We start from the raw sequence: 9,135 nt of genomic DNA on the forward strand, positions 1-9,135 counted from the left end.
TCATAGAATCAAGCAGGTTGGAAGAGAGCTCCAAGCTCAGCCAGCCCAACCTAGCACCCAGCCCTGGCCAATCAACCAGACCATGGCACTAAGTGCCCCAAGCCAAGCTTGGCTTCAACACCTCCAGGCACAGCCACTCCACCACCTCCCTGGGCAGCCCATTCCAATGCCAATCACTCTCTCTGCCAACAACTTCCTCCTAACATCCAGCCTAGACCTGCCCTGGCACAGCTTGAGGCTGTGTCCCCTTGTTCTGTTGCTGGTTGCCTGGGAGCAGAGCCCAACCCCACCTGGCTACAGCCTCCCTTCAGGTAGCTGCAGACAGCAATGAGCTGTGCCCTAAGCCTCCTCTGCTGCAGGCTGCACACCCCCAGCTCCCTCAGCCTCTCCTCACAGGGCTGTGCTCCAGGCCCCTCCCCAGCCTTGCTGCCCTTCTCTCAACACCTTCCAGCACCTCAACATCTCTCTTGACTTGAGGGGCCCAGAACTGGACACAGCACTCAAGGTGTGGCCTGAGCAATGTTGAGTACAGGGGCAGAGGAACCTCCCTTTGTCCTGCTGCCCACACTGCTCCTGAGCCAGCCCAGGATGCCATTGGCTCTGCTGCCCACCTGGGCACTGCTGCCTCCTCTGCAGCTCCTCTCTTCCAGCACCCCCAGCTCCCTCTCTGCCTGGCTGCTCTCAGCCACTCTGGCCCCAGCCTGCAGTGCTGCTTGGGGTTGTTGTGGCCAAAGTGCAGATCCCTGTGCTTGGCCTTGTTCAGTCTCATCCCATTGGCCTCTGTTCACTCATCCAGCCTGGCCAGGTCCCTCTGCAGGGCTCTGCTACCCTCCAACAGCTCCACAACACCTGCTCCTTTCTTGGTGTCCTCTACAAACTTACTGATGCTGGGCTCATCTCCAGTCTAAGCAAGGGAATCATTCTGCTGGCTACAGACTTACTATTTTTTTTCTTTGTTTCTCTCCAGCAACCAAACAGGTGGAAGACCCTGTGGAGACAGCAGAGAAAGTTGGCCTTGCAGCACTGATAATTCAGGTGAGTCTGAATTGCCTCCCAAGCTGTTTGTGAAAAGTTAACCAGTGAGAGGGTGCCTTGTGGGAAGACAGCTTCCTCTTCTAGTACATCCAGAAGGGGTAAAAGGAGAATGCTCCACACATGGGACTGAAGAACTGGAGAGCTGAAATGGAAAGGCAATTCATACACTAGAGTGCTGCAGTGGTGTAGTGTAAGCATAGCAAAGCATAGAGCATGCAAAGAAATCCAGACTCTGGGATTAGCACAGGAGCTTGGCTGAGCCAGCTGCAGGCTGTGCGGCCATGGAGAGAGCTGGGCAGGCTGAGAGCTGGGCACAGAGGACGTTCAACAAGGACAGGTGCAGAGAGGAATAATGAACTGCACCAGCACAGGCTGGGAGGTGACTGCTGGAGAGCAGCCCTGTGGAGAGGGACCTAGGGGTGCTGGTGGTAACAAGTTCCCCATGGCACAGCAATGTGCCCTGGTGGCCAAGAAGGCCAATGGGCTCCTGGGCTGTATTAGGAGGAGTGTGTCCAGCAGAGCAAGGGAGGTTCTGCCCCTGTACTCTGCCCTGCTGAGGCCTCATCTTGAATACTGGGTTCAGTTGAAGAGGGACAGAGATCTGCTGGAGAGGATCCATCAGAGGGCTATGAGGATAGTTGGGGGACTGCACAGGGCATGGCTGATGAGGAGAGGCTGAGGGACCTGGGGCTACTTAGTCTGGAGAAAAGACTGAGAGGGGATTTGATAAGTTGGCTGGGGTTCAGGAGTAGGGGGACAGGCTCTGCTCACTGCTGCCTGGGATAGGACAAGGAGCAATGGGTGTAAGTTGCAGCAGAAATGGTTCTGCCTCAACAGAAGGGGGAACTTTACTGGAGGGTCCCAGAGCCCTGGCACAGGCTGCACAGAGAGGCTGTGGAGTCTCCTTCCCTGGAGCCTTTCAAGGACTTACGGAAGGAACCTTTCCAGTACACCTCATGGACACTCTAGCTCCCAGAGGTCCATAGCCTCTCAAGGCTCTGGCCTGAAGGCACTGCCACAGATGGAGAGCCCTATCTAGGTGACCTGAATTCATCATTCCAGGACTTCCGTGGTCTTCTGTCGTCTGATTATCAGTTTAGCTGGGACCGAGCCCTTCAGAGCCGTGGAGACACAGGAGTCTTCCTGCAGTACACCCATGCCAGGCTCTGCAGGTGAGAGGAGTGTTTGTATCCACAGTGCAGACTGAGATGTCTTCTGACCTTATTGACTCACAGGTTTGTTAAGCAGTGCTGTTGACTCCTTCCCTAAATATGCTCATTCCTCCAGCTCTGGTGTGCGTTCACAGCAGGAAGCACTGAGACCTACCCAGAAGAACAAGCCAATTAAAGTGAAATTTCCACTTCACTTGCACAGGGCTGAGCAAACTGCCCATGTGCTTTCTCAGCTCTAGCAACAGCCTTTCTGTGTGGTTGGTGGCAGTGAAGAAGAACAGAATCACAGACTCTCAGAGTTTGGAGAGGACCTCCAGAGATTATCCAGTACAACCTCCCCTGCCAAGGCAGCATCACCCAGGGTAGTCTGCACAGGAATGCAGCCAGGTGGGCTTTGAAAGTCTGCAGAGAAGGAGACTCCACAACCTCTCTGGGCAGCCTGCTCCAGGCCTCTGCCACCCTCACTCTAAAGTAAAGTTTCTCCTCCTGTTGAGCTGAAATCTTCTCTGTTCCACTTTGCATCCATTGCTCCTTGGCTTCTTGCTGTGCAGCACCCAACAGAGCTTGGCCCCCTCCCCTTGACACCCACCCCTCAGATCTCAGTCTTCTCTCCTCCAAACTAAACAGCCCCAGGGTGCTCAGTCTCTGTAGGGGTGACAGTGGCTGTCAGGACTGTAATGTAACAACCAAAGTGCCCCTAATTGTAGAAGATGCCACATCTCAGAGCTCAGGCCTTTTGGGCTGTAGCTAGTGGCTTTTTGTAACATCCTGGTATTTCTCACTGCTGATAACCAAGGCTTAAAGCAGATCTCTCCCTGCTGACTCTGGTGAAACACAGTATCACAGGATGGTATGCAGGGAGGGTATGCAAGTCTGATCCATTTTTGTAGTCTATTGCTCTTGTACTCCCTTATCATTTAGCTATTAATGGTGCTAGGGTATGAACTACCTCCCTGGTCCTTTCAGCATCAACCTCTGCACCTCTTTGTCCATGCATGGCTAATCCTGTTGATACTCAGTGGCTACCACAGACTGTCCTTTTTTTTCATCTGGGGTTGAAGTCAGCTGCTCTGTCTCAGTGTCTGTTCAGGTTGAGCAGAAGATGCAGGAAGGACATGGACCAGATGCAGCAGGTCCAGAGGAGGGCCACAAAAATAATCAGGGGGCTGGAACACCTCTGCTACAAAGGCAGGCTGAGGGAGTTGGGGTTGTTCAGCCTGGAGAAGAGAAGGCTCCAGGGAGGCCTAATGGCAGCCTGCCAGTGCCTGAAGGGGCTGCAGAGAGACTGTTTGCAAAGAGCTGCAGGGACAGGATGAGGGCAATGGCCTCAAACTAGAGCAGAGTAGATTTAGACTGGATGTTAGGAACAGGTTTTGCACTGTGAGGCTGCTGGAACACTGCAACAGGTTGTCCAGGGAGGTGGTTGTGGCCCCATGGCTGGAGACATTGAAGGTGAGGCTGGAGAGGGCTGTGGGCAACTTGCTCTAGTTGAGGATGCTGCGGACTGCAGGGAGGGGTTGGACTGGATGAACTTTGGAGGTCCCTTCCATCACAGACCATTCTGTGATTCTCTGCCTACCCTTTTTAGTTCTTCAGCTTTGCTAATGAGTTTTTATCCAACATTTGTTTCCTATTCTTGCATTTCAGTTTAGCACAGCTGCATGGGAACCAGCAGCTGACTGACTTCAATGTGGCATGTTTGCAAGAGCCAGAGGCCATCTCTGTTCTTCAGCATCTTCTCAGGTTTGCCTGTTTGGGTTTTTTTTTCCCCACAAATACCAGTTCCCTTAGAATAAACTTCTGGGTTTTCAGCCAGCCTGTTGAGCAGGCACAGACTGTACAATCCTAAGAGGAAAAAAAAGCCTCTTTCAGGCACTTGCTTTCTGTTGGGTTGCAGAAGTAGCCTTCATTTGAAATCTTTGTGGACTTTAGAAGCCATATGAGGGGAAAGAACACTATATGGAACATACTCAGTGTGCCTGAACTTGTTCATTATTTCTTGCCTTCACAAAAATACAAACTAAGCCCTCTATAAATACTGCCTGTATCTTTGCTTGGTCCCTCTCAGTCTGGAGAGAAGGCTCCAAGTTAACCTTGTGGCCTTTCAGTATCTTAAGAGGGCCTACAAGAAAGCTGGGGAGGGACTTTTTAGGCTCTCAGGGAGTGATAGGACTGAGGGGGAATGGAACAAAGCTGCAAATGAGTGAATTCAGACTGGATGTTAGGAAGAAGTTCTTCAGCATGAGGGTGGTGAGACCCTGAAACAGGTTGCCCAGGGAGGTGGTGGAAGCCTCATCCCTGGAGGTGTTTAAGGCCAGGCTGGATGAGGCTGTAGACAGCCTGATCTAGTGTGAGGTATCCCTGGGCACGGCAGTGGGATTGGAACTGGCTGATCCTTGTGGTCCTTTCCAGCCCTGCCTGATTCTGTGATCCTTCTTGTGGTTTTGCTGCATGGGAAAAGGAGAGAGGAAGTGCTTCTGGGTGAGGTTCCTGTGCTGCTCAACACCCTTCAGAGATACTGAACACGTACAATGGCTGTTAATGGCAGGTTCATTAACACTTTGTTCAGTCAGCCTCAGAAGTTGGGCAGTTTTCATTATTTCCTAGGTGTGTTATTAAAATGGAGATGGGAGTGGTCCATCTTGTGCAGCCTGCCATGGACTTGGAAGTAATGGAGGCTTTTCCAGTTCCTAGCGAGAGGTCCTAGGTACTGCACGGTGCATTGACTCCTTTGGCCACAGTGAGGCTGTTTTGAGGGCACCTCTTTAAAATACAGACTTCAAAAAGTCACCTCAGAGTCTTAGGTGCCTCCTTTCAGCCTGCAGCTGTAGGTTGCAGAGTCCTACTGTTCACTTCAGTCACCTGGAGAGGTCTGCCTGCAGTTTATGGTGTGCTGCACACTCTCCTGAGCAACAGCAAGACCAGACAGAGCTCAGTACAACCACTGCTGTCACCTTATTGATTTCCCAGAAACCCCATGGGTGAAGCTTGGGTTCTGTGTGTGGCTGCCTGTCTGACATGTGCTAACTGACAGGGTTAACAGTCCTCTCCTTATGAGAGCCCGAGGGAGCTGGGGCTCTGCAGCTTGGAGAGGAGGACCTCATGAATGGTTATAAAGTTGTAAAGGTGAGTGGCAGGAGGCTGGAGTCAGACTCTGCTGGGTGCTACACAGTGCCAGGACAAGGGGCACTGGGTGGGAGCTGAGGCAGAGGAAGTTCCATGGAAACATGAGGAAAATCTTTTTTCCCTGTGAGGGTGACAGAAGCCTGGAAGGGGCTGCCCAGAGGAATTGTGGAGTCTTCCTCTCTGGAGATATTCAGGAGCTGCCTGGATGTGTTCTGTGTGATCTGCTCTGGGTGCTGCTGCTCTGGCAGGGGTGGGGATTGGACTGGATTGAGCTCTCCAGGTCCCTTCCAGCCCCTGCCACTCTGTGATTCTGTCAGCACTCTGGCCTCACTCCCCAGTTCTGCTGCAGCTTGCTCCTTTAAAGGAGGAAGAGCCCCAAGAAGTTCAGCTTAGCATATTGGTGGGGATAGGCCTGGAAGCTAAGCTAAAACCAAGGAGTCCACAACCTCCCTGGGCAACCTGTGCCAGTGTCTCACCACCCTCACTGCAGACAACTTCTTCCTAACATCCAGTTTACATCTCCCCTCTGCCACTTTAAACCCATTACCCCTTGTCTGTCATTACAAGACCTTGTCAATAGTCCCTCCCCAGCCTTCTTGTAGCCCCCTTCAGATACTGGAGAGCCACTATAAGGGCTCCTCAAAGCCTTCTCCTCCCCAGGCTGCAGAGCCCCAACTCTCTCAGCCTGTCCTCAGAGCAGAGCTGCTGCAGCCCTCTCAGCATCTTGGTGGCCTCCTCTGCACTGGCTCCAACACTTCCATGTCCTGCTTGTGCTGCTGCTTACATGGCTTGGGGCTGGCTCTGAAGCTTGTTTCTATTAATTCTGCAGCTGTGGTTGTGTTTTGCCTTAAGCAATTAGGTACCTTGTATCCAACTACACCTTCCAGCCATTTTAACACCAAACAACCCTTTTCTTTCTTCACAGGTATGATGAGGTCCTGTATAGAGCTTCTCAAGATCTTCAACCCAAGCACATAGTCAGCTACCTCCTCACACTTAGGTAAGGTGATTGCTGATACTGGCATCTCACCCCGATAAGGAGAGGTCTTCCTAAGCTGGCTCTGCAGCCCTCACACCTGCACTGCTTTGAAGAGGGAAGATGTAAATTTGTGGGACAGGAAAAGTACAAAGGAGGGTAGTAAATAGCAGAGATCAAGGCTGGAGCCAGGAGTCTTCTCAGAAACTAATTGCTCTTAAGACAAAAAAGAATCACTGGGCTGCAACCCAGGATCTGACCCCAAGATCAAGTGGTAATATGCTCTCCTATCTCAAAATTTCAAAATTGTGTTTAAATCCCTTTAAAGTATTGATCTCAGCCTAAATGTTGAGATGGACAAAGCATATTATTGCTCTAAGTTGTACTGTGCCCAGGACCTCCACGGGGGGAGTCCCTGCAGGGATCTGTCTGATTAAAGACTGGAGTAGACTGAAGGAAGCTGAGGAGCCTCTGTGGGGTGAAGGCTTTAACAAGCTAAGGCAAGCAGCATAAGGAATCATACACCTTGGGAGTGAGAGGGCAGGCTCTCAAGGAACTATCCAGACCAGTCTGGGGTTGTTTTGGGTGAGGCAGTGGAGAGATGATTTTGGGGTTACTTTGTGAGCATTTAAGTTGTTAATGGCATGCCCTGACAGAACACAAGCTGCAGAAAACCATGGCCTCCCTCAGCCAGGTGAAAGAGGCTGCTGGAAATAAGTCTGTGGCATGCTGCAGTTGTGGCTCTTCCAGTTCTGTCACTTTGTGCAGCCCACAGCACTGCTCTTGTCAGGAGATTTCCTCACTCTCACCCTTTCCCATTTCAGCCATCTCGCAGCTGTGGCACACAGAACCCTTCCTGTAAGAGGCAGCGCCCCCGAACTAGCCCAGGTATGGCCCGGTGTGGTTTGGGGGCTGGAGCCTGTGCAGCCCGGAGCTGTGAGCCAGCAGGGCTTTGCCAGCCCAGCGGTGTGACCACTGGGGTGAACCTGCTCCTGCGGGCTGAGCCAGCAGCCTGCCGTGCTCCCGCGGGCAGCACCGCCTGGGGCGGGCAGGGATCGCTGCCCAGGGTGTGCCTTCTGGAAAGGGCTGCTCTGCCTCAGCTTCCCAAACAACACTGTAAGGAGGCCTGCTCCAGCCTGGGGAGGGCAGGGACTGCTGTCCAGGGCTGTGCCTTCTGGAAAGAGCTGCTCTGCCTCCTCTTCCCAAACAACACTGTAAGGAAACCTGCTCCAGACTCACCCCAACCCTTTCTCACCACTTTGCCTTGTGACAGTTTTACCAGGAAACATTGGAGCTTTTAACTTGCTGGTTAATTTCTGGTGCTTTCCTTTAGTGATTATGTGGGAAGACAGAATTAGGAGAGCACTGAATCTGTCTCTTCTCTCCTGCCACCTACACAGTCTGTGTTGCCTCTCAAGCTGAAGCATGGAAGCTGACAATTGTTAAGCTGCAGTTCCAGATAGACACAAATTATTTTCCACTGATCACCCCAGCAAGATCTGACCCCTTAACAGCTCAGTAAATGATATAGTAATTACACTGCCTTTTTTCCTTTCACTTTCATCTATTTCAAAAGCATCTACCCAGCTGATGCTGGTAGGAAGTCACATTTAAGTGTTGAGGAGGAAAAACTGCAGTGGAACTGGTGGGACTGCACTGTGTTTGAGCTTAGCTGCTACAGGCATTCCTGCCTTTGGAGGTGGTCTGGGGCCAAGCTAGAAGGAAAATTTCACTTCCTTGTCCTGTATGAAGGAAAAAAAGAAGTGTCTAAAGATGTCACACTGACAGCTTTCAAGAATTGATGGCTTTGGAGCAAGGCTGATAGAGCCCTGCCAAAACAGCCAGCCCTGGGACTGCTGACATTGACAGAAGCACTGAAGCTGTCAAAGCAGCCCATAGTTGTTTGACAGCCTCTGAGCCATGCAGTGAGAGGAGGGAGCCCAGCAGTACCCTCAGGCTCTAACAGTCTGTGAGGCTCAAGAGAGTTTCTCTGTTCAGTCGTTGCTAGCTCTAGGCATCTGCTCTGGTCACTCTGCTGAGGGCACTAGACTGGGCTGGACACCTCTGTCCAGCTTCCCTCTGTCGACAGAAGTGTCCCTCTGCTGACACGGCGCTGGGCTGCCAGCAGCTGGCGTGAATGGTGCCAGCAGGGGTGAGCCAGGCAGGACTCTGGTCATGTGTGTGCCCGAATCTCAGCAACCTGCATGGGAACACAGCATGCCCAGGGTGTTCTCACCTCTGCTGGGCTGCTCCCAGCTGCTGTCCTGAGGGCACTCTGCTCTGTGTCCCTGCTGGGAGCTGACAGCTGCTCTTGTTTTCCAGGCACGGCTCTGCCTCTTCCAAGCTGCACGCTCTGTTCTAGCTGGTGGAATGAAGCTTCTTGGCATTACACCTGTAACCCAAATGTAAGTGGGCTGTGTGAAGTCACAGCTCTTAGTAAAAGACCACATAACTGCTCTCCTGTGAGTCGTTGCTGAAGCCCCCTGCCTGCCCCAGGCAGTCTGCGTGCTCCATCACACCGAGGGTAGCAACGCAGCCAGGACAGAGCCATCCCGGGGGGAGGCCAAGGCCATCACAGCTGCTCTCTGCCAGACACGGGGTAGGTGCACTTCAGACACTGATGCACCTGGCATGTCCCATCAAGGAGAACTGGTCTCTACTTGCCAGGTAAACATAACATCCTCATGGCAGAGGAAGTGGCATTAACTGTGCTGCCCTAAGCAATCAAGTTCTCTCCTGCAGTTGCTGCTGTGTACTTAGGGACAGCAGCTACAGGTAACAAAGAATTCTTCCCTGTGCTACACTGCAGTTGTGCTGGTAATGTTA

General features: G+C 52.2%; 1 protein-coding gene across 3 annotated transcripts in view; it reads left to right on the forward strand.

The window, feature by feature from the left end:
• The window catches only part of RARS2 (arginyl-tRNA synthetase 2, mitochondrial), a 36,603-nt gene extending 27,836 nt beyond the window's left edge, over positions 1-8,767 (forward strand). For all 3 annotated transcript variants that reach the window (XM_064169376.1, XM_064169377.1, XM_064169378.1), the window contains 6 exons: positions 968-1,035; positions 2,098-2,207; positions 3,855-3,950; positions 6,259-6,333; positions 7,134-7,197; positions 8,632-8,767. In XM_064169376.1, the coding sequence (XP_064025446.1) occupies positions 968-1,035; positions 2,098-2,207; positions 3,855-3,950; positions 6,259-6,333; positions 7,134-7,197; positions 8,632-8,718 (500 nt within the window). In that variant the 3' untranslated portion in view covers positions 8,719-8,767. The remainder of the gene's footprint in view (positions 1-967; positions 1,036-2,097; positions 2,208-3,854; positions 3,951-6,258; positions 6,334-7,133; positions 7,198-8,631) is intronic.
• Positions 8,768-9,135: the final 368 nt, after the last annotated feature.

The sequence above is a fragment of the Pogoniulus pusillus genome, chromosome 31 (genome assembly GCF_015220805.1).
Source record: "Pogoniulus pusillus isolate bPogPus1 chromosome 31, bPogPus1.pri, whole genome shotgun sequence".
NCBI lineage: Eukaryota > Metazoa > Chordata > Aves > Piciformes > Lybiidae > Pogoniulus > Pogoniulus pusillus.